This window comes from Phalacrocorax carbo, chromosome 1 (genome assembly GCF_963921805.1).
Source record: "Phalacrocorax carbo chromosome 1, bPhaCar2.1, whole genome shotgun sequence".
NCBI classification, from domain to species: domain Eukaryota; kingdom Metazoa; phylum Chordata; class Aves; order Suliformes; family Phalacrocoracidae; genus Phalacrocorax; species Phalacrocorax carbo.
The window spans coordinates 94,006,962-94,034,362 of NC_087513.1; the positions used below are offsets into that span (position 1 = coordinate 94,006,962).

At 41.1% G+C, this 27,401-nt stretch overlaps 1 protein-coding gene across 1 annotated transcript; it reads left to right on the top strand.

Annotated features, from left to right (window-relative positions):
- The first annotated feature begins 2,875 nt into the window (after nucleotides 1–2,875).
- Nucleotides 2,876–26,657, top strand: TFG (trafficking from ER to golgi regulator). The gene is made up of 9 exons (XM_064467446.1): nucleotides 2,876–3,075; nucleotides 5,873–5,977; nucleotides 8,114–8,322; nucleotides 13,707–13,790; nucleotides 14,687–14,833; nucleotides 16,334–16,501; nucleotides 18,839–18,979; nucleotides 23,281–23,370; nucleotides 25,844–26,657. The coding sequence occupies exons 3-9, from the start codon at nucleotides 8,139–8,141 to the stop codon at nucleotides 26,230–26,232; spliced, it is 1,203 nt and encodes a 400-aa protein (XP_064323516.1). The 5' UTR covers nucleotides 2,876–3,075; nucleotides 5,873–5,977; nucleotides 8,114–8,138; the 3' UTR covers nucleotides 26,233–26,657.
- Nucleotides 26,658–27,401: the final 744 nt, after the last annotated feature.

Consider the following 27,401-nt stretch of genomic DNA (forward strand, 5'->3'; position numbering starts at 1 on the left):
AGGGAGAGGGGAGAAGAGTTTCTGGCAGTTGAAGTGAGGGAGAAGGGGAGAGTGCCTTGACGGAAGGGAACGTATGGTGGCTTGAGCACAACTGATGTGTGAAGTCCAAGCAGCTCTTCCCACTTTGAGACTCCGAGGAAAGTAGTAAGGTCCACTGTAGTGGGTTCTTGTGTAAGGAATGGGAGTTTATACTGACTCATCCCATTCTCTCCTGTGTGAGAAAAAAGCCTGAGAAATTAGACAGGTAATTTTAAAAAAATCTTATTCCTTTATTCTGTTCTGTGAACAAATATAGTTGTATGTTTTGCCATCTCTGGCTTTAATAAAATAGGAACACCATGTTGAATTTTAAGTAATCTGGTTTAAGAAAGGTGGTCAGACTTATCTCCCTTTCTCATTTTTTTCTGAAAATGAATGTGGTGTGTTTTGAAAATTTCCAAGCTGTTCCAGATAAGGTCATGGGTACGATCAAATGCGATGGCTGAAAATTTAGAGATAGCACCTCTGAGTACACGGGGCATCATATATGAGACTTTCTGAATGTTTTCATAGAAGTGTTTCAGAGGTCCTGAGAAATTCTCCATGCCTTAGAAACCTGTGCTCTCTTTATGAAGCAGAAAATAAATGATCTCTAGCACTGATAAACTTCCTAACAGAGCAGTCGCATCAGAATCAAGGCTGAAGTTCATCATTGCTGCTCTAGAAAAGGCAGAGAAGGTCATTAAAAGTTATCTAGGAAAGATAATTCATACTATTTTTTTTTGGACAGGAAGTTTATGTTTGTATGGGCACCCATTTTTTACTTATAAATCAAATGTATAATACCAGCCTTTGCCAATTCCTTCAATTTCACTGAAGAAAGAGTATTTCAGAAATTATAGTGTGGTTCAGGAAGGACAATATATGACCATGTTGTAAAACACAGCTAGACACTGTGAGGATGGCTCCTTAAATGACTGATAATATTTTCTAGCCTTTGATATTTTTCCCCACAAAAAAAAATATCCTCTAAAGCACATTCCATTTAAGCTTGAACATAGGTTTTTTAAAAAAATAATACATAAATTGTCCCCATATTATACCAAAACCCAAGCAAAGAAACCAAGAAGATTTTGAAGTATTGAATTGGAAAAGTGTTGACTTTTTGCTAACTAAACTAAACATCCTGTATGTAGGTATTTCAGATGTTAATAAAATGCTGTTATACCCAACACTGAGCATGTCTCACTAATATAAATCATTTTCAGCATTAAAAACCCCAGAAAAATATATATTTTGTGGTTTTTCCTTTTTTTCATCCAGGGAATTTTAATTTCATAAATGGAACACAGCAAAATGATCTTTTTCAGGATGTGTGCTTAATAGTTACAGGAACAATAGTTCACCTCTTATCTACACGTGGAATGTGGAATATATTGATCTTAATAATGTAGTGAACTTTGGTATTCTTTGTGATATGTGGGCTTTAAAGATCATGAAGTTTCTTGTTAACACTTTGGAAACACTGCTTTGATAAAGAAATGCCTTGGAGGAGTGAGTCATCAGTACAAAGGTATGAAATACGAAAGGCACAGTTTGTGTGTGTAATAGATGGGAAAGTCCTATTTTCTAGATCTTTTTCTGTATGTTTAAAAGCAAAGAGATGATTTTTTTTTTTCACTGAAAATGCCCAAATTATTTCTAAATATTTTCTCAAGCTTATGAAATAAGTCTCCTGAATCACTCCCCTCCTCATGCTCAAAATATTTAGAATGAAAAACACGTATCATAATAAGCTTTTTTTGCCTCCCTTTCCATTTCCGTGGAACTTCATGCCTGCTTATTGCCAGCTGGGCTCATTATTATACTCCCCTAAACAGAGACAAAGCTCTAAGCAAAGACAAATAAATCGAACTCCTATGATTTTTTTCTTGTCTCAGCAGACGTTACCATTTGGAAGCCTTGCTTTTCAAGACACTGAAGAAAAAGGTGTCTCTTCAGAGGCATCTCTACCTGCAGGAAATACCTAAGCACAGTTGTGCTTTAGCTAGCTGTACATAGATACTTCTGTCATGCGTACTAGCCCGTGTAGCCTAACTTATAAATGGAGAAAGGCAGCTGAATCTCAAATATCCTAAGGTAACACGTGTCCAGTTCCAGCAGCTGTGTGAGAGGCACCCTTAGCAGCCCATTCTTGCATCTTTAACAGAGAAAACTCAGGAAATCAGCTTCATAATCATGCTTTTCTCTCTGAGGCGGACAAGGTTAGTAGCGACTGCCTGGAAGGACAGTCTTATCACAGAAATGACTGTCTGAGGACCAACAGCCTCCCTGCGCGAGGGCGGTGGTGCCTGACATGGTGCGCGGAATCCGTCAGCTGATTTTTCATCCAGGCACCGCCAGCACACAAAGCGGGGCAAAGCTTGCATTTCGAAACAAACCCTGCTGCAGCGCTCAGCCTGAACTGTCGTTCACTGGTCTTTGGCCACCTCTCCCAACATTTCGACTGCAGCTGGAGATGCCACCCCCGCCCCCCCCCCCCCCTCCCCGGCTACCTGAAGGCCGGGAGAAGGGGCACTGTTACCTCAGGGGTACGTGTCAGCCAGATGGCCGGCTTTTGTGTTTTGGGACTAGATTCCGGGAGGTTTTGCCCCAAAGCCTGGCTACTTGGTCAATACCGGCTAAAACCCACCCCTACTGGGGTGGCAGAAGAGTGAGGTGGCGAGCAGGCGGCGGGAAGCCGGGGTGGAGTGGGGGCATGGATCTGGGGTTGGGGCCAGGGCGCCAACGCGGCGCCACGCCCTCCCTTACACACCGACCGGTGGCGGCGGCTCGCGCTGCCACGCCCCGCACGAGAGGGGGGTGGGCCCGGCCGTGGGTCCCTGGGTGGAGCATGCGCGCTGCGGCGCCGGCCGGAGTCTGGCCGCTGTAGTGCGCATGCGGGCGGCTGGCGCAGGCCCGGCAGTCGCTGCCGTCGCTCCGGCCCCTTCTCTGCTCTGCCACGTACGGGCGGCGGCGGCGGCGCCGTGCCCGGGCTCGGGTTCGGACTCGGACGGGGCGGGGGGCCTCCACCGGCGGGACCGCGAAGAAGGCAGAGTAAGAAAGCCGGGTTACTCGCCTCCCCCTCCCCGCGCTCTCCCCGGAGGGAGCCGCTGCTGCCTGTGTGAAGGCGGCGGGAAGGGTGGCTGTGGGGTGGTGGTGAGGCGCACCCCCCCCCTTTCCCTGGTTGCAGGGGCGACGCGGCCCCTGGCGGAGAGGCTGGGAGACCCCTTGCGTCCCCCCGGCCGCGCCTGAGGGAGGCTGAAACCGCCCGCCGGCCTGTTCGGCCTGGGGAAGCGGGGGTGAGGGGCTAGCAGGGGCCTCCCCTCCTTCTCTCCCTCCCTCCCTCCCTCTCGCCGCAAGGGGGGTGTTCCCTTGCTCTTCAAGCTTCCTTCACCTTGAGAGCCAGAGGAACTGCACACTCCTCATTTCCCGGCAGGGAATGGCTATGATTTCTGCTCCCCATCGGGTCGGGCCTGCCTTTATCGGAACTGGAGAAAACAAAAAAGAACTATTCTTCTTCCTGCTCTCCCCCCCCCCCAGCTGTCTTGGGAAAACTCTCATGGCTTCTTCGAGTGGGGTTTGGGAGGCAGTGCTGCTTGCTCCTGCATCCATATGCTTCACTCTGTTCTTGTCCCTGTTTTAACAGAGGAAAAAGTGAAGCGGGAATGCCTGTTCTTCCCTTGCTTTAGGCAAGGCTGTTTTCCTCCGCTGCGATGCAAAAAGGGTAGTGAAATCCGACGGGCTTATGACATCATGGCTGTAGAGGGGATCCTGAAGTGACTGACTGAGGTTGGACAGTCACTGTCCAGATGCACCATTTAGAGCGGTGCGTGGTGTGAATAGGAAGTGAGCCAAGAGGGAAGGCAAAAAAACTGTACCTCCAAAATGCACGTGGTACACCAGGAAGATTAGAAGGATGTTAGTGTGATTCTTATGTCTTTCTTAAACAGGAAGACATTAGTGGTTTTTTCTTTGGTTGTGTTTTTATTTTTTCCTCTCAAGAAAGTAGATTCTGTGATTGGTTCTGTTAAAAAGCTCATTAGTGTGCATTCTGCATGTCTTCTCTGAAGAACTCTCTCAAGGGAGTCATCCATTCATCTATGTCACAGTGAGGGAAGAAAAGTTTGAATGCTGTGTAATTCAATAATTAGAACATTTCACATAGTCTTCTGTAACAGTTGCAAGCAATGGCAATGTTCAGAATTGGTCTCCTAAAGCCTGGACACCTTCAAGTGGAATGGAGAACAGTTGGACAAAAAAAAGTGCATTTAAATTATTTCCTGTTACCTTTTTGTAATTGTTGGTAGACACGCAGTGGATTTCTCTGAGTAATATTGGTAAATAAGACATAGTTCTGTAAGTACATTACAGTAGCTGGTTTCCTCGCACAAAGATACAAATGTTGCATTCAGTCTGTTGAAAGGCCACAGGAGCTCAGGTGTGTCCACCAAAATGTGTGTTTTCAAGAATTACAGATGAGGTTTGATTCTTACTGTTGTCAGTTCCTCAGTAGCCGATGTTGTAATACTAAAGAAGCAAAATGGGTGCCCAGCTCTAATGTTTAAACACCATGACATGGTAGCTAAATGAACTGTCTAAGTTAAACGACTCTTATATGCATTATCTGTATCATGTATTTGTCCATTGCAGTATTACCTAGAGCTGTAGCAAGACCGGCATGAAAGGGACACTATCTTCATGCATTACTCATTTCATAAATATGTGTGAAGAATCAGATATGTAGTCTCTTCCTGCTCACCTGCTTAGTATGTCACAACAGTCTTAACCTCTCCCTGTCAGAGTGAGTACAGTCCTTTTTAAAGGTGAACGTTCATACCCAGGACAAGGGGAGCAGCTGCCAGCCTATGAGAACCGGAGAGAGGTTTTATCTCTTCACTGGGGTTTGCTTGCTCTCTGCTTCCGTCCTGTGTATCTCGTGCCTGGCTGTTCCAGTTTACTTCCAGTTGAATTGAAAGAGAAGATCCAGGAAGCCCAATTTCATGTGGGTGAGAGGAACCTAGTTTTTCCTCTCTGCTTAGCAGCGAATCACCTAAAAATCAGATCGTGGATGTTTGAGGTTAACCATGTAGGCAAGTGAGAGGCAAGGAGAAGAGTGCTGAATAGGGTATGCCTGTTGGGTGGGAGTGAGGAGGACAATTATGTTCTCTGTTGGACTGGTCTGTATACTAAATCACTGTCTTGTAGCTCTGGGTATTAAGCACATGTGTAATAAACAGGTGGATTGCATAAACTTCACGTAGCTCATCACATAGACTTTCCAGCAGAAAAATCACAATCCTAAGCTGAATTTTGGGCAGATCATATTTTTAAGTGGTTGTATATTTCTGACTGCATTTCCTTCTTGCCCAGTTTGGTGGCTCTTCCAGTGGGAAAGTGGCATTACTACTCCTTTAGTCTGTCCTTGAAGACACACTGTTTAATGCCACAGAGCCTTCAGCCTTAAGACAGGAAATCAAAGTTTATTTTCTTTAATTTAATCTGAGGTTTTAAGATGGAGGCCTTAGAAATGAATATTTTGAGACTGTTGGGGAAGATCACTGTCCTGGAAATGAACACATTACTGTTAGCAATTCCTACATGCAGTCACAAAATTTAGAAAAAATAAACTTATTCCGTTGTGAGATTAAAACTCTTGTTCAAGATCTATTTTAGTTGAACTTCAAAATCTACAATACTCAAAAGTGTTAATCCAATTGTTACATTATGGATAAAACAGTGACTTTTGGGTATACTCGTGAAGAGGTTCTTAAGTGAAAGATTGATGTGACGTGTATAATTCTAAGGAAGTGTGACTGTAAAGAAATATTTCTTGGGTGTTTTTCTGATGCAGCTTCCTGTTTTCTGGCACTGATAGTGCATGGCGGCTTATCCTAACTCTGTCCTGAAGTGAGGTGGGAAATCTGTCCGATTATCCAGCATCAGTAAGGCAGACAAGGTAATGATCAATTTATGTTTTTCGAAAGGAGGTGAAAGAAAACCTGTGGATGTATGTATGTTTTATTTTTTTAATGCTTTAAATTAAAAACAAAACAAAAACCCAAGCAAACAACAAAACAACAAACCACCCAAGCAAACAACTTCTGCCAAACCCTATGCTTTTTCAGCCAACTTAGCGTTAGACTGAGTTGATGTGCCTTCAGTCAAGATTCCTATGTTGCAAAATATGACTAATGCATTAGTGAGCATTAAAGATATTATAAACTTCGCTGTTTCATCGTAATGTCTCAGCAGCAACTGGGCTGTGTTAATTTCAGGTCCCTTTTCTCTGCAGTTAGACTGTCTCCACCTACCTCCTATTCTGTCTGATTAGGAGAATGAGTTTTGTTGAAGAGTTGCTTGTCTCTTTTTTTGGATGTCATTAGGCTAAACAAAGTGATTTGCATGAAATGATTGATTTATTATAGTTAATTATGAAAAAAAAGAAACAAATTGAATTGCAATCTAGAGATAACATCATACTACATCTTTTTAATGCAAAATATTGCCATTGAACTAGTAGAGTTATATAGATGCATCAAGTTATGATGTATTAAAGGCTTTAGCTGAGTGTCTTGCTTCTCTGGTAGGAGAGAAGTAATTTTCAATGCAGTACTTTAAAAATAGAGTGACCAAAGCGAGATTCAGTTCTCTCATAATGCACTGTGTTATAACATCCTTAAAGGTAAGGGAGAAATACCTGCATATCTCTACCAACAATTCTTTTTGTGCAAGAGAACGAACAGCATGCTTGCCTGCGTGTGGCTCTGGAAATGTCATTTTTGATATGTAGAGCTGCCTACTTTTAAGATCGCCAGTATTTGTACTTTTGATGTTAAGATAACTGCAGATAACTGCTTCTTTAGCTCATACCAGATCTATTGTTTTGTCCCTGCCCAAAACAGTGAAGGAGGGGACATTTGACTAGATATCTAGATTTTTTTTTTCATTCCTCTGCTCAGTAACTTCTCTGTAGTTTCTCTTTCTTTTAAATGTAAGGCCTTTGTTTTTTATCGCGAGATGCCTCATACAAGATGATAATTTTAAAATTGTCTTATCTAAAGAGTTAAAGATATAACTCTGAAGTATATGCTCTGTGCTTGCTGCTTGGACACAAGATGGCTTTGTTGCACCTCCTTTTAAGTTGGACGGGTTGTCCACCTCTCTTAAAGGACTGAGAGTGGCTGTTCTGACCATGTACACTGTGTAACAAATTTGTGGCTCTGAGCCTAATGAGTAATTAATATGTTGTCTATTGAGCAGCTTTTAAAAACCTAAAATCTTGGTTAAAACATCTTGGTCAAAATTTTAAAAAAGAAAAAAATTTGCATCTTCCTTCCTGGAGAGGAACCTTCAATGTGTTCTGATCATGCATCTAATAAAACCAACGTTTAGCTCTTCATTTATTTGTTCATGAAATAATGCATGATTCTACTTGATCCCCTTAGTAAAGCCACCTTACTACCTATAATCTTTGAAATAAGATACTTTGTTCTGGTCATCTTTTCTTCAATAATAATAATAATAAAAAGCCCCTTGCTGGTTATCATAATTATGGGGATGTAAAAATAATCTAGTAAGGTGATAATGTAACCAACATCATGTTGCAAGGCTGACAGCTTTTGCTACAATTTCACTTTCCCTGAGAGAGATGTATACATGTATCTCAAAAGCAAATCCTAGGGAATATTAGTTACTTTATAGCTTTTTTTTCCTGACAGTTTACAGCTGACATCTTACGAAAAGAAAACCCCACACAAGTTTGAAATTTCTAAATGTCACACATATTTAAAAGCAGTCTGACTTTTAAAAAAATCTTTACTTTTACATTCTGAGCACTGGCAACTGTGATAACTGTTAACTTGAAGTGTCGGATCTTACAGGGTAGTTCTTTGCCCATGAGCTCAGTTAATGTATCACACACTTTATTGTTTGAGAAATCAGTGCATCACAGAATGTCTGAGAGAGGTTCTCTGGAGAGCTTCCTAACAGTAATGCTTTCCGAAGATGGAAAGCTTTAGAACTGTCATCAGATATATTTAAATAACTAGCAGTTTGGTTTTCTAAAATGTTTTTAATGTTTTGCTATTAACAGGTCTGCAGGCGATAAGGAATCCATCATGAATGGGCAGTTGGACTTAAGTGGGAAGCTGATCATCAAAGCTCAGCTTGGGGAAGATATTAGGAGAATTCCTATCCATAATGAAGATATTACCTATGATGAATTGGTGCTAATGATGCAAAGAGTTTTTAGAGGAAAACTTCTGAGTAATGATGAAGTCACAATAAAATATAAAGATGAAGGTAAGGTTCAGTTACTACAGTTATGCTTTAATCACTACTGTTGCTCTGATATGATTTATCTGTGGACAGAAACTCTGAAATTCACCTCTTCAGAATTGTCCATTGATTGGCAAATGCAAATGATTTCTTGTGAAATCTTTTGAATCAGACTGTAGGATCTGTATCTCTTGTGGTTATGCTGTCTTAACATAGTATTTCTTCCAGTTTTTTTTAAATATCAGCTACCCAAAATTTCTTTTTTTTTTGCTGTTGCAGGAAGCTGATGATATTGTAGGTTTCTCTTCTGTCCACTCACTTAATCATTTCTTTCGGTTTTTAGTGATAAAGTGGGTTTGAAGGTGAGGAGTGAATATATATATGTGAAAAACAAGCTCTTAAATCTTTGAAAACTTGATTTAAGTAGTAGTAATCCTTGGTTATGTTTTCCTCCATCAGTAGAGATTAGAAGAATCTTCTAATTTAACCTGAAATATTTATTAAATGTAATCTTTCCCCTGTGTGACGGTTTGAATCTGATTAGATGTTGGTTCCTTCAAAGAAAATCTACATCGTTAGTGCTAAACAATCACAACCTTAAGAAAGAAGGGCTTCCACAGAGTGAAAAGGGCCTTGTTTGAGTTGCGTAGAAAGTGTGTTGTGGTTTGGAGGGTTTTTCATCTTTGAATATCAGTGTGGGGCATGAAATAAGTTACTTAATTTGGGACAGGGGTGGTATTCATAAAATGAAACTTGTGATGAAGTGATAAAATCCAAAGTCTTAGTCGGATTGAAGACTGTGTGATAATTACGCTGGTGTACAGTAAAAGAGCTACATTACTGAAGCGTTCAGGTTCATTTTTCTTTATAGCGCTACAAAACTTTAGCACGGCCTGTGGTACCTAAAATGTCAAATAACTTTTGTTCGTACATCTACGCAATAAAATTTCACTTTGAATGACCCTGAGACCAGTTTTTTTTCAGGTTCATGAAGCATTTGAGAGACACTGCTCATCAAAATTGATGTGCAGTGAAGGGCTAATATTTTGGGTCTTGATTTCTAGTGGGAAAGAGCTCAGTGGTTTTGTGGTGGTTTTGTTTTTTGCTCTTATCACATAATCAATTTCTCCTTTCTTTCTGGAATAAGAAAGGTGAAAGGAAACTGATGGATACTTTTTCATGAGGTTAAAGCTTCTAGTCCCTTTATTTACATTCTTACCTATTCTTTAAGTATAGTTTTCTGGGCTTGTGTATGCATCTATGTCTTTATTTGAAGAAGATAATGGTGTATCGTGGAGACTGTAATTATGGTTTCATTCTTTGGTTGTCTTTCACAGCCTAGAGACCTCTTACTTTTAATTTCAGCTTGCTTTGTCTCAGAATGTACTACTCCACTGTGACATGAAATTTCAGTATGTTATCCTAGCTGATCATCACTACTTTGAATGTTTACATGTTGTTAATACCAGAGGACATTGAAAGTGATCTAGGAAAAAGTTAACAGAGCTAGGTTTCAGTTTGGTTGTTATATGAGGACTGTGGGATTCTTGACTTTGTTTCAACTAAGCTAAGATTCTTCTTTAAATCTATCTCAGTCATTAGAAGCATTGGAATGTATATATTGTAGCCATTTCCATTTTTTTATTTATGCCTCCAGGCCTGGAGGAACGCTTGTCTTTGTCTGTTATGAGGAGGTATCTTAAGTTGCTCTAAGGATTTCCACTGCTTCTACAGCCTCGATCTGGGTCTTCTCAGAATTTATGTGCCCACTTCCTGAGCATTCAGAAGAATGCTTCATCTACTCCTCCTGGCTTTGTTTCTTGTTGCTGTAACACACGAAGCTTATCTCTTATCTTCAGATAAGAGATTTTCTACTTAAAATTTCTGCAAAATATTGTGGCTTTATTTTCATCATGATCCTTGAATCTAAAAGCTTTTGGTTTTTTCAAACTTGTATGGTTAACCGGAGAGTCTAGGAAACTTGTATTCCCAGTCCTTTTGTCTCTGGATTTGTGGACTAAGACAGTGAGATGCATATTCCTAAGTTATATTCAGGTTATGTGATGCTTTTATTATTTACCAGGGAAGAGATGTTTCAGTTTGATTACTGCCTTTTGGAGTTAGGTTTTATGTTCAAGCTGGGCATCTTTCAAACTTCTGAACTAAGGAAATTGCTCTACTAACTGTGAAATCATTTTCATGTCCTGCTTAAAGTTCTTGAATACGTAGTAAGACCCAATGTCTGCAAAAAAACCCCTCAAGCCAACCAATGAGTGCCACCAGCAGTGAATATATGAATCAAAGAGCAGAACTGCATCTTAAGCACACCATGTTATTGAGTTACATATGCTAAAGCCCCTATGGAGCCAATAATAGAAACTTTACCTTTTTTTTCCTTTTGGAAGTTAAGCTTGAATTTAAAACTAGAGTGCTTAGTGATGTCTTTTTGTCAGAGCTGATAGTAAGTTAATAACTCGTACCACATGTCATCAAGGTGGTGTGCTAGTCAGTAATGTCTCTGCCTTTGGTAAATTTACCAAAGTGAAGGAACTGAGTTTTTGGTAGTTGTTTTATTTCTCCCCTGCCCCCCCAAATGGAATAGGGGGGAAAAAAAAAGGTAAACATAAGGGTAGATCAAGCTGGTAGATGAGGAAGCATAGCTGGCAGGGCCAAGGATAATGAGGCAGATTTCTAAAGTCTTAAACATTTATTTCTTCTAATTTCTGATGTAATAAAAATTGGAATGCATCATGGTGATGCAAAATTAATCCTAAAATACTTTCCAGTTCATTGGTAAGTTAAGGGAGTCACTAGCTTATATTAAGGATTTTTATAGTTGTAATTGGCATAGCAAGGAATATTTAGGGTGCATGGGAAATTGTAGAGAGTGAAAGCTATGTCCCTTGTAAAAAGAGGAAGATAAGTTATTGAAATAACAAGACTAGCAGAGAAAACAAAGGAAAGTCTGGTTTACTTTTCAGTAGAAAATAATTAACATTGTAATTCCTGTTATCATTATATAGATAGGAATATAAGGTTCATTGACATTCCTTAAAATGAAAAGTTTGATAAATCTAACACACTTAAATTGTCAGACTTTTGTATGGCTTGACACACACACGTATACCTTATGAATCCTAGCATATGCTCTACTTTCGTAGTAGTTTGATGGCTGTCAATAGCAATCATAGAACTGGCTGCATTCATCTAACAACCTTCTGTACTTGGTGCTTTTCAGCCTTTTTTTTCTGCTAGCAATTTAAAATAGAAACTTTAACCATTATTCTTAATGCCTTCAACATAAATGCTGAAATAGGTGAGGGAGAATAAGATTGAATGAGCTGGATTCTTTTGGGAGACATTAATCCATGTAAACCATGTGTGTTAATATACGTTCTCATTTGGCTATGCAAGATAAACTGTTCAGAACATGCACCTTTGTTCAGGCAATCAATGGGAGTGTTGACTGGTATGACAGAAAAGCATCATAAGGTGGTCTGCCACTGTTGTGCGTTGGCAAGAGAAGTTATTGTCATTTAGTGTGTTACCAGGAGAACATGGAATACCAAGGGCTTTGTGTTAAGACACCAGGGGATTCTGGTATCAGCATTTAGTAAAGCATACTGAAAAGCTGGATGAAGTATTTGAGTTGGAGGGAACCCCCTGCCTCCACTTTACTGCCAAAGAGAAAGGACTGTTTAACTTATGTGAAGTTATTTGTTTGGGGTCTGATTGTGTAAGAGTTGTGGATCATAATGGCAAACAGGAATACTGTTACCTTCCCTTTCCTGGCACTGGTGAGGCTCCACCAGGAAGTCTGTCCTCAGTTTTGCCCCTGCACCCCAGGCTAAAAAGACTTGGAGAAACTGGTGAGGGTCCAGCAGAATGCTGTGAGGATGGTGAGGGGCCTGGGGCAGGTGGCCTACAGGGAGCATTTGAGAGAGATGGGCTTGTTCACTGTGCTGAAGAGGAGGCTGAGGGCAGAGCTGATAGCAGCCTCCAGCTATCTGAGCAGTAGCACCAGATGGCCAGTCATCGACTGCAGTTTGAGAGATTGAGCATGAGTTTTGTCCAGGAGGGTCACTGGAGCAGATTGAAGGCTCCAAAATGCCCCCTAGGCAATCTTGGAGACTTTACAGGCTCTACTCAATGATTCCATGACTGATATTGCTATCAACCAATGTTTTTTGAGATTGTGAAAGTGTGAATAGGACATAGGATACAAAAACTTATTTGGAAACAATAATATTTCTTTCAGGAAAACTTGGAAACTATTTTATAGGTCTTCAGTTTATTATTTTTAAGGGTTTTTTTAAATTATTTTGTTGGAAAGCAACTTTGAAGACTGACAGGCATTATTAGGTGTTACTAATGGTACTATAGTAAGAAAACCTTCCATTGCAGAGGTGTTACTTGTAGTCAGGTATGACAAAATTAGAACATGCAATTATTCAGATTTTGAGCCTTTTTCAACTTGCAGTCATGTGTTTTATGACTATTCATACCAAAGCATTCATTTATTTGAAAATTTTAACATAACTTTTATACAGTTGGAACTTTGACACCAATGCATAAGGAATAGCTCAGAATTTTTAAGCAGTAATCTATAATTTAAAATGTGTTTCTGCATCTGTCCACTGAGCCTCCTTGTAACAGTGTTTTAGGGAGGAATATAGGTAGCCTGGAGTCGGCTTTCTCCCAAGTTGTGTGTCGTTCGTCTAACACTGTTGCTTCTGAAAGTGAAGCTTCACTAGACAGTGTCTCATCAGTCATCAAGCTGTTCTGGAAGGAAGCAGTCTTGTCTATCCCTTTTCTTTCCCTCTGCCAGTACACATGTTTTCCTGATAATGCATTCCTATTCCTTCCTTTCCACTGCCTAATTTGTGTTCATTTAGTCTTAATAATCTGTTGAAAATGTTTAAACAGCAGAAAATCCATCCTGCCAAAGAGAATAGTCTTGTTTTATCTGTGATCTTTTTGAGTAAGCAAAGATGTTAACGTGGACTTAACTCTCCTGTCTGTTCATGACCAGCACGGATTTGGAGCCACTTGGAATGGGTGTATAACTTTAACCAGCAGCACCATCCTTTCTGGTGTTGAACTTTGTGAACTCTTAGCTCTAATGTTCCATCCTGTGTGTAAACGTGAAAGAGTGATGAGTTTTATGGAACTTTCAAAGGGCTAACATTAGAAGGCTCCCTTTTGGAGACAGTCATGCTTGCCTTACCTTCTGTGCATAATTTCCCTGCGCACCAACTCTTGCACTAAAATAAACTTTTTTCCCTAGTAACTTCAGAATCAAAGAGGGAAGATTGTTTCTGAGAAATGAAATAATGCTTCTGCCCTAGCGTGAAGTTCAGCAGTTGATAGGCTTTGCTTTTAATGTAACTCTTTCATGTTCTTTTCAGATGGAGATCTTATAACAATTTTTGATAGCTCAGATCTTTCCTTTGCAATTCAGTGCAGTAGGATACTTAAGCTGACATTGTTTGGTAAGTATAGAAAATTGTCTCCTTTTTTTAATAATGTTTCTTAAAATTCAGGCAGTGGGCTTCACTGGAAGGTACTAAAAACTTCCAGTTTATCACCTCAGAGAATGAAATCAGTAAATTAGAAATACTGGATTAATACATGATAGCTGTTTTCTCTCTTGATGTTTCATGTGACATCTGAACTTATGGAAACTGAAACTATTTCTTTGTATAAGATTGTTTAAAGTATTTGGCATACATATATATGTGGTCAATGTTTTTTTTAAATGTGATTTTTCCATGTTATCTTCTACTCTGGCATTTGTGGGATTTTCTTCACAGGTGCATGAGAAATTTAAGGTGAGGATTATCTTGCAGTGTTACTAATACACTGCTAAAAACTAACATGAATTGCTTAAAGGTAAATAGATGTTAGCATTTATCCTTTGGCCTTTGTATAAAATAGCCTGTAATTTTCAGGGTACTATTGGTAAATTAGCACATAGTTCCACAGAATAGCGAGCAGCCTTTAGCTTGGACATTGACCTTATTCATGAATTGCAGCAGTGTTGTGTGTACTGCCTTAGTTCTGAAGGCACATTCTAAAGGGACAGCTTTCTGCAACCAACTATATTTGTATTGTTTGGGGTATATTCATGGAAATGAGTAAGCAGTGCAGAAGCTTGCTGCAGATTTTACTCGGCAGTTCTGGTACTGTGGATTATGCTGAACTGAGATTATATTAAAGGAACAGTAAACTCTAGAATGAGTTCAGTCTGTGTTGACTAATCTTTGTCACTTAACTCCACAGAGGATGATGATGCTACAAGCAAGTAAAAGTTGGGAATTTTTTTTTATTTTAAACTGGATGTCAGAATGTTATTGCAGTTTTAAATTATCTAATTGCTGTTTTGCAGTGAATGGACAGCCAAGACCCCTAGAATCTAATCAAGTGAAATACCTACGTCGAGAGCTGATAGAACTTCGCAATAAAGTCAATCGTTTACTGGACTGTTTAGAACCACCAGCTGAAACAGGGCTTTCCAGTAATCTCCCTGAAAGTGGTAGGTAGCCTGGCGAAGAATTGTTATATTTGATTTGCAGGGTTGTGTGCTGTTAAACAAAGTGAAAAATGGAGGCTTGAGTAATGGTTGTGATCATTCTTAATTGTTGCTTGATGGTTCAGAACTTAATTTATAATGCTTTGGTTATTTCAGGGGCAGAATTTTTATTCAGATTATCTGGATTAAAGCACTAAGTTAATTTAGGAATAAAACTTCAAAGTCTGAGGTTTTTGTTGCAATGTATGACAATTCTGTAACTAACACTTGTGAGCCACGACAACATCTTGAGAGGGCTTTGAGCTGAATTAATAGTTTGCTGTTGCTGAAGAGTTCTTGCTCCCAGCTGAGCACTCCCACTGCTTACTTTGGGCTAGCTCTGGTTCTTATCTTGTCATGTTGCTTAAGCAAGTGTGATCCACTAAAACAGTAAAAAGCAAATTCAGCCAAAACTATATCCACTTTTTTTGCCAGGTTAGGAAATTGAATCCACACATTTTGAGCTCAGACCAGCATCAGAGCTGTCTCAGGGTAAGCAGCACAAGGGTGCAGGTAGAGGTGGGAAAGGATTATCAGGGGAGGGCAAAACGGGGAAGGAAGTCTTGTTCTCCCAGTTTTGAGGCATTGATCTCCTAGCTTAGGGGTGGTTGTACTGTAAAAACTACACCTCTGCATATTTAACTACACATATTGGGTAAGCTGGATACAGAAAATAATGACACAAAGTCATGGAGTACAGTGTTCTGAGTAAAGAGGTGACCCAAGAATGCCAGCCTTTCTTTCAGGAAACGCTGCTTTTGTATCTTACATTTTGAAGTTTTATTGCGTTTATTGTTTAAAAAATCCCAGCCCTTATTCCTACAATATAAGTGATAACTGATTTCAGTGGAGTACTGTGCATTCTGGTTATAAACAATTTGGAAGGAGGTTAGGGTGATGATCTTGCAGTGTAAACAGAACTAGCCAGTCTAAACCCTGTCTGCACTTGTTTGTTTTTAAGAGAAAATGTAGCACTCTACTAGTAAGGGGTTTCTGAGTGATTCAGTGTTACTTGTACAATTGCAAAGAGGAGAACTTCACCTGTCAGCTTAGGAAGAATTTTGGGAGAAGGGGATGGAACAAAACAAAAACTGCAGTTGATAAAACACTATAATAAACTAGATCCTATCCTGTAATTTTTTAAATTTTGAATTCTCTGTAGGCAAGTCATACCAGAACAATTTGTTTGAAGCAGTAGACTTGTACCTTTGAATTTCAAAGTGATACATGATACTGATACTCCACAGTGTCAGTGTATCTGTAAGTAACTGTGCAATGAACCCTAAGCTTTGTGATTCATCACAGTTTCAGATGCATCACTGATTCATCACTCTTATCCTAACAGGAGCATTTCCACAGTTAAAAGCCCACAACTATGCAACTTTAAAGTTGCTGTAGTACAGTATTTATGTATGGTGATATTTCAGTTGTCAAGGTTTAATAACTGGGCATTTTGTTTTGTAGATGCTGTAGATGGTAGGGAAGAAAAGCCTGCTGCTGCTGACTCTAATGTTAAGCCGTCTACTCAAGTTATAGCAGCAAGCATGTCTGCATTTGATCCGCTAAAGAACCAGGATGAAATCAGCAAGAATGTCATGTCAGCATTTGGCTTGACAGATGATCAGGTGTCAGGTAAGAACACGTCTTATGAAGAGGAAATCAAAACCTGTACGTACTTGATGACTCAAATCTTGATTTGTAACAAAGCATTTGTGTTTTGGGTGTATTAAGCTGTGTTCTGTATTCTCTATTGCTTTTCAGAATTCTAAAACTTGATATGTTAAGGTGTTGTAACTGCTGCTAACTTTTGTGTACAAAATGTTGAAATGTTGCTGTTGGTTTTAGCATTGTGTTTTAGCTTGGAGTAGAAAATGGCTTAAAATTTTTTTGTTATTTGAAGCTATTGTGTAGAGCAACTCAGTATATGCCAGTGATAGAAAACCAGTATGTGCTGTTCTGCCTTAGGGTTTGATCTTGCAGTTCTCAGTCCTGGCTTGGGCTTCTGCTGTTTGGGTCAGTCGGAATGTTTTGTATGACCCTGCCTTTTCCCTGTTTCATTTCAAAAGTAAATAGTGTCAACTTTTTCATGTTAACAGAAAGGAATAACCTTCTTGTCTGAATTATATTTATTCTTGAAGAGGTGCATGATTGTTGGCCCTACCTCGTAGTAGAATGCTAAACGTATAAAAACTGATTATACTAAACTGAATGCAGTCAATTTAAGACAGGACAACTGAAGTTAAAAATGCAATGGAGGAGGTAATAGTGTGATGCAGAATATAGGGAAGTAATTTTGCACGGAATCGATGTGGGTCTGGCAACGTTTAATGTAGCACTGAAACCTGAAAATAAAACTGCTGTCAGCTAACAGGATTTGCTGTGTACTTTCAGCTGTAGAGCAAGTAAATTTTATGATGTGTGAAGTAATGATACAGATGGGCAAACTAATAGTAACTGGGGCTTGTTTCTCCAGTACGACTGCCTTGGCAAAAGTGTGGAGTGATAGGAATAGATCCGCACTGCCTGATTGTGACTGTGCAGGATCCGAAGTTGTACCCGCAAACAGAGTGGTTGTCTTCAGACTGGGGTACTGGTCCGTGGATCAGGCCTATTAAGTGATCTCTTCCTCCATGGCACATCTTGGGTATCGTTGCAGCATCGTTATTTTACAGAACAGACATAAGTTTGATGGTACTTGAAAACTTGCAATGGGCTACCTCTGAACAATAAGTGATAGAGTAGAATATGAAGTACAACTAGCGGAAAATCGGAGCTAATATTTGAAGGAGTGTTTTTGTCCTTTGGTACAAAGCCTTGGTGTCAGTTAATGCTTTGATCATAACATCAGTGGTACTTCAATGTTTATGTGTCTCTGCAATTCTTCTCATAGAATGAACTAACTTGACCATGCTTTGAATGTGCGAAGAACTTCACAGAGGACTGTTTAAGCAGGATATAAGAAATCCCATTTCTAAAGCTATAATCCCACAGTTATGCATATGAAGGCAAAACCAGAAGTAGGCAGATTTGATTCTTTTTCTTCCTAACAAGCATAACATAAACACAATTAAGGGCTTGTTGGATGCATATTTATATTGTGCAAACATAACTTTCTTAAAATTAAAAGGGAATTTGCAGAAATTCTAATACTTGTGCTTAACTTGAAGCATGTATTTGAAATGTCTCATAGGTAGTGTTCATATAACTAAGAGCTGGAAAGATCTGGGTTTAAGCTCCCTTGTTTCTAACAAAATATTTTGCATTTGGTTGTATTATACCCATTCACATGCATATTTCAGAGCTTCTCACTAACATAGACAAAATCTGAAATCTGTTTCCATGCTTTCTTTGGGTGCTAGCTGGACTATTTGTAGAATTATCAAAGCAGACAATTGCTTTTAGACTGAAGCCTGCCGTATCCTGCCTGGGAGTGTGAGTTTAATACGTTCCTTGCAGGCTTTCTGTTTACATGCTGCAAGACTGTTGGTAAAAAGCTTCTTGCATGGGCCCATGTGGGCCACAGTAAAACGCTAGTGCAATCGAACAGTTTCATGCATCCTTGCACCTTTGCTCCAGATGAGAAAGAACAGGTATGTAGGTGCAGATTCTGTCCACATGTAATGGAGTCTTCAGTGTGTGTGTGTAATGCCAATGCTTGAAGCTGTGGAAAAACCATGTTGTCATGCAGGGTTTTATCCCACAAAGAGGTCAGGTTCCTCTGACGGATGAAGTTTGAGCCACCTAGAGACAGGTGGAAAATTCCCCCAAAAATGTTTTTAAAGAAGAGTTTAGATGTGCAAATATATTTAGTTTTAGCTTGTGCATGACACTCTTGTATGTAAATTTACAAAAAACTGGAAAAATATGTTAAAAACTTTGCAAGGGATTGCTCTTGTATTAGAGTTTTTGGTTTTTTAATTCAAACTCTCTGTTCATTCTATGTACTTTATTTTGTTATTGCTCTGCTAGGACCACCCAGTGCCCCTGCAGAAGAGCGATCGGGAACACCAGACAGCATTGCTTCCTCCTCTTCTGCAGCCCATCCCCCTGGTGTTCAGGCACAGCAGCCACCGTACCCCGGAACACAGCCGCAGGCTGGTCAGGTGGAGGGTAAGCAGCAGGTTTTTGTTCTATTTGAGACGTGAATGATGGTGTCTGAATCTGAGTTACCAGTAGCTATGGCTTCCAATTAGCAGACTCAAAGTTGATATCAAAGTACAGATTCATCTGTGCCACTAGGCAGAACAACTTTCCTCCTCACATGCTGTTCAGTACAGAAACAGCAGGTGGAGCACTGGCTTTATTTAAAAGGTAGGTGAGGAGGACTTTTGTGGTACTATTTTCTACTTGCAGCCGGGCTCACTTTATTGTAAGGCGGATTTATATACGCTGCGCTTTAAACCTATCTGAAGATCTTGGTTCGTATCATACCCTGCATGTTGTGTCAAGCAGCATTGGTAGTTGCTTTCACTCAGCTAGCAGTTTGTTGGCTTGTCTACTATGGATTAAAAATGTTGTTTACTCATCATTTCTAACAAAACAGAGGCATTATTGGATTGCTGCTTTACTATGTCCAGCTCTGTGCTGGTCAGATTAAACATTATATCTATCACATAGGCATTGTAATTTTCCTGTGTAACCCTTGACAGCCTCAGCTGGCTCTCCTTTAAAGCTTAGGGTCTTAACCCTGGTATTCAGATTCCTTTGTACCATACCCTTTTATATGTTATTTGACTTCTAAAAATAAAACTGTTCAGAGGCTTGCTACATTTGGGCATCATTTTTCTATTGGTATTTTCTAAGAGCACTGAGCATTCGGTGCTGCATAATCCTAGATGAAACTGTGGAATAGCTTGCTTCGGTATGTCTACCCCTGTATGAAGTGCAACATAAAGTTGTTTCTGTGTTAGTGTAGAAACAAGTTAGAGCCCTCTGCTGCCTTCTGTACTGACGTAATGCGGAGGTAAATGTGAGAGGCATTATTGAGGGTGATGACAGTACCCACAGTCACTTGGAATATCTTGCCTGAAGGGCATCAATAACATCTTGGTTGAGCAGGGTATTCGAGCAACTTGTAGTTAGGCATAATATTTAAGCAGGCACGAATGCCGTTGGTGGCTGTGGAGCTTATAAAATGCTGGTTTTGCTGCTTTCAGCTTTTTTTTTTTTGCTTACTTCCTTAAGAGCTAGTCAAGTGATAAAAATGAGACAGAGAGAGACATCTTTGTAGCTTAAAGATATAACAACTGTTTGGTGTTTGTGTGTGGAAGTTACTTTTGGAAAGAAGTGCTTCAGGTTCTTATGTCAGCAGCTAGAAAACTTAATAGTCAAAAAATATACCCTCCGCTACTGAACTTGTATTTCGTGAATGTAGACTTCTTACTTTACTTTTACTTTGATCCAATAAGGTATGAGGTTTTCAGTGTTGATGTGAAACTAGAACTGAAACAAAGTGAAATACTTAAAAGCGCTTCCAGCAGTAGGTTGGAATCCTGAATGGCTGCTAACACTAGAGAAAAGTACTTGTTCCAGCAAAACTCATCTTAGGAAAGAAGTTGTCTAGGCTCGTGTATCGGAGTAGAGGTAATAATTTTTCTAAACTCAGGTCAAGGGAATTGTAGCGTTTTCGTTTTTGTTTTTGTTTTTAAACACCAAAGTGTCCTATGCCTTTGCCCAAGACTATTTTGTGCATGTAGAAGTAGAGCAGCACTAATTATGAAGGTTTTGGTCTGTAGTTCGTGCAGTTTTTATTATTGGAACTGAAATATGTTAAGTATTGATTATGTTTTCTTCACTCTGTGGATAAAATAGGATGGTTCAGTTCTTGGGAAGAGATCAGAAGTCATTATTGCACTTTGTTCAGCAGAAATACTAGTGAGAGTGCTTATGCTGTGCATTGTATGCATATGGTAAATTGCAGGCTCTTACCAAAGCTGGGTAATATATGTGTGATTATCAACCTCTGAGGTTTTTTTCTTAAACTAAGTTGCTTTTACCCAAAGTGTTCAAAGACTTTCCTTTGGAACATGGAATAGCTTTCTGTACCTTCAGTGTTTGATAACACCTCAGTCCAGCGGTAACCTGGGGACCTGTGCTGCCCTGTCCTGCTGCCCCGTAGCCGAGATGAGAACCAGTGTGTGGCCCAGCCAGAACTTTGCATACGTTTTAATGGTTAGGTTTTCAATAGGATTGGCTCATGCAAATGGCACTGCTGGTGCAGAGCATGTTCTTGTTAGAAACTAGTTTTAAAATACTAGTTTGCTTTTTAAAAAACCAAAACACCACGCCCCCCCCAACCTCCTGCCTTCCCAGTTTTTTTAGGAAATAAGCAAAATGGTGATGCCAATCACGTGTCAATCATTCTGGTGTAGCAGGGATTATTTTTTAGTGGCGTTCGTTGTTATTTGTGAATACTAAGTCACTTCACCTCTGTGTGCTGATACTCGTTAATGGGTTGCCTCCCTTGATAGAGTTTTAAGCATTCACTAGTTTGAATTAAATCAATACAACAAAGACATTTCAGAATAGCGCTGTTTCTTGTGGCATGCCTGTGCTTTTTTACTGCTAAATCCAGTTGCTGAACACACGCGAGAACCAATTATATACAGATGTGGATGGACACTTTTATAGTCTTTGCTGAAACAGACTTAAAAGGTCATTCACGTAAGCACTTCATGCTCTTCTAGGGAAAGGAATGTTGTGTGAATATACCTATCTGGTCTTTTTTCTGAATCAAGCTAAAATGGCTGTTTCAGTGCACAGGAACAATGGTAAATGCTGGCAGATCCAGATAAGCACTGTTAAGTACAAAACCAGACAGTGATTCTGTAGCGCATCTTGCTTTCAGAGTAAAAAAATCCAGTGAGAGGGAAAACTCTGTTTTAAGGACCCATAGGATCCCCGACTGCATTCATGGCTGTAAAATAAGCATGTTTTCTCGAACGGCACTGGAACACCTCTCTGCTCCTCACTAACGTCTCAACCGTGGTGAAGAGAGCTGCCTCAGAAAGCTGTGGAAAAACTCCATGCTGTTTGTTTCTTATCGCTTTACCTGGGGTCTCCAGCAGGTGCCAGTGTGGTCTCTCTGTTAGCCTGTAGGTGATGATCCTGAGACAGGCAGCCTCCTGGTTGTTCTCCCAGAACTTCCCTGTAACAACTGAGTTTAAGAAACAGGAAACTTTCGTTCTGCGTTTCTAATTCCTAGTTAATAAGCTACCAGGCTTAAGTTCTCTTAACGCCTGGTGTTTAGCACTCTCTTCATCCCACAATAATTGCATACCAAATAATATTTTGAACGATTGCAGCAATATCAAATATTTTTAACATCTTACTGTGAATGTAAAATACCGTTGCTTTCAGCTGCAAGTAACATGAAGACAAGGAGAAATAAGTTTGTTTAAAGCAGTGTGCGCAGGGGTCTGGGAGGACTTGGAGCAGAGCCGAGTTGCTTTTGTCTTGGTACAGTTCAGAAGATACAGCTTACAGTATATTTATACAGTCTGCTGATCTTTGCGGAATGAATAATAGTACAGTAACACTTTATAACAGTAAAGTTTCCGTGTCTGCTCCAGTTCAGCTAAGCTTTAGTTTTGGCAGATAATCGTTTTCATTCTTTGACTGTGCCTGTTATTAAGTTGAAACACAGCAGAAGCATAAAGCCTAAACAGGGCCCATAAGCCCATATTTGTCTAAACAAATATTCTGCCTCTTCTTGCCAAGAAACCGGCAACAGTGAATTTAGGAAAAATGAGCATTAAACTAGAATGCCCAAGCTTAAGAACATACGGTTTTATTTTTGCTTTAGGGTGTATACCCCTGGATCTCTTAAGAAAACCTGGCTTACAGCAAGTCAGACACTAAGAGATGGAAGACTTATCTGGAAATTGTGGTCAGAATAACTAATGTACCCCTCTGCTTACAGCGCTTTGATGCAGAGATGGTCTTAAAAACCTAATATAAACAGACAATCTGAGGACATGTTTACCTTTTGAAGAACTTTAATATGCAAGTGTGAGTTCTGGAGCAGTTAGCAAGATATTTAAAGATTCCTGCTCTGTTACCCACCAGAGTAGCACTAATTAAGGTGCGTGGCTTCTGGGATCCTCTGGGAATGTGAAATAGTAAGCCCCATGTACCAGATTAGAACTATTTATTCTGTTGGAGGTAGATAAAAGTCATTCAGTCGTCAGAACAGCGTGGTTCAGAAACTAAAATCTGCAGATTGATTTCAGTTAGTAAATAGGTGGGACACACATTCAAACTTCACCGTGTTCAGATCTTTTATAAAAAAGTTTTTACATGTCGTGAGAGGGCTTGTTTCCATGATTTTGAACTGTTAGGGTGTTGTTCAGTGTATGTTTATAATATAGCTAGGGTACTGGGCTTCAACTAAGTACGTTTTTAATCCATAGGTCAGATGTATCAACAGTACCAGCAGCCTGGTTATCCTGCTCAGCAGCCGCAGGCTCAGCCTCAGCAGCAGTACGGTATGCAGTACCCAGGTAAGGAGCTCGCTCAAATGGCGGTTTAGCTGTAGAACCTCTCCTTCGGTGCCCGACCCTGTGAGCTTGGGTTCCTGAACCCATGGGGCATGTCGGGGTGCCGAGCAGCCCGAGTGCCTGTGGTTCTGATGGGAACCTGGCACAGGTCAAAAATGACCATTGAGAGAACGCTGTAGCTGTCTGTATTGTTAATACATGGTTGGAGTTCTGGTATCTAAATCCTACTTGATTGTGACCAAAAGCAGACTTAATTACTGATGAGCAGAATTCATTGTTAGAAAGGTAGGGCAGAAAGGATCACCTAAAGTATGAACAGCCTTCAGGATTAACTTTTGCAGTCTTGGGATTCTAGCAAGTAAGTGACTAAAACATCCCCATTTAGCTCCCTTACATATCAGAGGTAAAGATGGCCCCTATTTTTGCATCTAGAATGATCTCCATGTACATAATGTAGCGGTGTGAAGGGTGATCATAGCTGTCATTCAGTAAATACTGTAATTTCAGAGAAACTTTCAAGTGATAGATTTAGTTGTCTATTTTGCTGATACCTCAAGTCCAGGTGCCCGTAGACTTCTAGCAGAAGAACATTTTAGCGCAGTAGTGCTTTATATGCAGTCAAATACGAAAACCTGGCTTTTGCATATACCCAAAATAAACTTGACTTGAGAATTTTCAGTTTCTTTCTTTAGAAGCAGCTGGCATCTAATAACGCATAGTGTATGCTAGGAATCATAATCCAGCTAAAGTCCAGGAATGAACCTCTAACAGCAGATTCCGTAACGAATTGCAAGTTGCTTTAACACTTTTAGAAAATGATACAAAGCATTTATCATTCCTGGTTTTAAACAACCTTCCTCAAACTAAACAAAAGACTCCCATACCAGCAGGTGACTCAGAATAGAGCCTGTATGGCCTATTTTTTGGTGTGCAGTGTATACAGTGGGAGTGCATCGGTTTTGATGTACATGAGAATGCTCACAGAGCTTATAAAGAAATTCCAAGTTTATCTTGGATAAGAGTCCTAGACGTCTTGACACTGAAGGTTTGTTCCTCAGCCCTTGTTCCTGTGCAGTGTGCGAGAGCTGCTTGATTCGGGTCTCCGAATGGTATCTTGTTCTCTGTAGATTTCTCACCCCCACACTTGTAGTTAGAAGAGTGACAGAATTTCTGAAGTCTAATTTCAGAAGAAGTAACAAGCCTGGTGGAAGTGGAAGGGTCTATCTGACTTTCTTTAGGCTTAAAAACTAAGTGGAGGAACACGGGGAGTTTCCACCTGCTTTCTAGTCATATCCTACCGTCATCTAATCTATTATGTTACTGGAGGAGTTCCTGTGAAAGCTGTAGTGCAATGTGAGTTTTGCATTCTAAACAACACCATCTTCAAGTAAGAATGAAACACCACCAAACCTGGCGTGGGGCCCCTCTGTTTTTCATTACTTACTTCATGATTAACCTAATGTTTGAGAAACGGTCCTTTTTTTATTTGTTGAGGACCTAGTGACAGCAGCCTTTGAAGATCTTGACTGATAGACTCTTTTTTGCTTTGGCGTTGATCCCACGAGTAGTGTCTGCTTCTAAACCCATGTCCCCCAAGAGCAGGATCCATTCCCGCTCTTGTAGATCTGCTAGGGGCAACAATGTGGCTAATTACTCATGGCAGTAAAAACGGACCCTTCGGAGGTTTGTCTCATGAGTAAATTCTGATCCCAGTTTCAAGGTGAGTTTCCTCCAGTGCATTCTTCAACCCTTACTCTTCCCATCGAGGGCTGTGCACTTTTAATAATTTGTGTGTCTGGTGTTTAATGCTGACAGGATTCCAGTCACTGGAGAGGTTTCATTGCAAGTAGCTGCAGGTGTGTTTCATGGTGGATAAAAGTAGCTATTTCTTCATGAAAGGACTTTGTGTCATTTTTCAAGTTTTCAGTAAGACAAATTTCTTTTGGAAAAGCTGGTCTTATGCAGAAAAAACAACTTTGGGCCACATTTAAATGGAAGTTTTGTACTAAGGTATTCTGTTCTGCACTACTTTTTCGTATTTAAAGACCTGAAAACAGCTATGATTTAACCAAAGGTATGACTTGTATAAGCCCCTGACAATATTTTTGTGACAGTTTAGTTTTTATTTGGGGAAAAGGTTGCATTTTCCTTCATTTGCCAGTGAAGGCTCTTTATTTTTCACGTGATATGATGGTAAAATACTGTTTCTCTTTTTTTTTTTAATTTCTTGTCAGTCAGGGGGAAACTATTTCGTACTAACTATTCTCAGCGCTGCCGCGGTAACGCACCAAACCCCAGGCAGCTTAGGTGGAAGGCAGGAAAACTTGCGCTTCACTCTGTGCATTTCTGTGCTTACTGCATGGTTTTGTGTTTGTGGCTGCGAAAAGGAGAGGAAAAGAAAGAGGGCTGTTTCTGCCGGCGCCCGCGGTTCCTGCTCCCTCTCACCCCCCTCCCCTCTCGCTCTTTGCCTTTCCAGCCGGCTACAGCCAGCAGCAAGCCCCCTCGCCGCAAGCCCAGCAGTTCCCGGCCTACAGCCAGGCCCCGGCCCCGGCCCCGGCCCCGGCCGCCGCCTTCCCCGGGCCGGCGCCGCAGCTGCCGCCGCCGCAGTACCCGGGGGCGGGGGCGGGCGGGGCGGGGGGCGGCAGCTACCCCCCGCAGCCCTACGCCGCCGCCCAGGCCTCGCAGCCCGCGCCCTACAGCGGCCCCCCCGCCTCCCAGCCGGCCCCCGCCGCCGCCGCCCCCGCCGCCGCCTACCAGCCCCGGCCCGGCTTCACCCCGCCGCCCGGCGGGCCCAACCCCTACGCCCGAAACCGGCCCCCCTTCGGCCCCCAGGGCTACACCCAGCCCGGGCCGGGCTACCGCTAGGCCGGGGGCGGCCGGCCGGCACCCGCCCCCCAGCCCAGCCCAGCCGGCCCCGGGAGCTCCAGCCGAGGTTCCGAACCTACCGGTCACCGGGTGAAACGATGGCTGCCAGGTAAATGCTGCTGGGGGAGGGGGCGACCGACCCAACCTTTCCTGCTTTAAATTGTATCTGCTTCCTAGTTTAATTTGGGGCCGGGTTGTCTTTGGGAGGCACTACCTACATGTCTGTAAAGTGAGTGACGGTCGAGCTCGCCTTGGTGGAAGGATATGAAGATGCTAGTTGGCAGTCTAGCCCACTTGCCAGGCTTGTTTTTACTAATACCATGATGTACTAAATTAGATTTGTCCTGGAGGTAAAACTAGATACAATGTATTATAAATTGTAATGCTCACGTGGAAAAACTAATAAAAAAAATCCCCGAACCTACCATGTGCCTCATTTTGGCTTTAGAATTCTTGTCACACTGAACAAGAAAACCGCTTGAAGACAAGCGTGCGTGCTGGGCGTGCAGATACCGCGGTAAAGAGCCAGCCGTGCTGGTGTGTGGAGGGGAAGGGGCAGCTGTTCAGGTGGGTAAATGGAGGGGTGTTGCGAATACAGATTGCTTTTGCAGAGGCTCGGCAGCAGGAGCAGGGTTTGCACGGCCTGCTCTTGTTAACAGCCAAATAACCCTTTTACCAAACGAACAAGAACCAATATGTGACACCTCAGAGGCCCTTACCAGTTTAACAAGGGCAGGGGGAGAATGGGTTTATTACTTGAAAATTAAAGCCAAATACATATTTTTTTTTTTTTAAAAAAATGAACTCTTAAAATGGAACAACTTTCCACAGGACCTTTGCCACCCAGAAAAACTTGGGAGTGCAGCTCTAGTGACTTGATTCTGAGCCAAGAAAAAAGCAGATGAAGAGCTGTAACAAATTCAATAGACCATATAACAGCAGTGGGCAAAACGTTCTCCTAGTTAATATTTTCCATCTTATGGATTCTAGGAATACATAAAACTAAGTTGGGAACAAAAAAAAAAAATCCCCAGAAGTGGACTGGGGCAAGCTGCCTGACCTCTCGTAAAGACGAATGAGGAAATGGAGTGAAAATAGTCCTGCCCTCAGCATCCTTCAGTGCTGCCGCCGCCGCACCAGCCACGCAGTGCCTAAGGCACAGCTGTAAC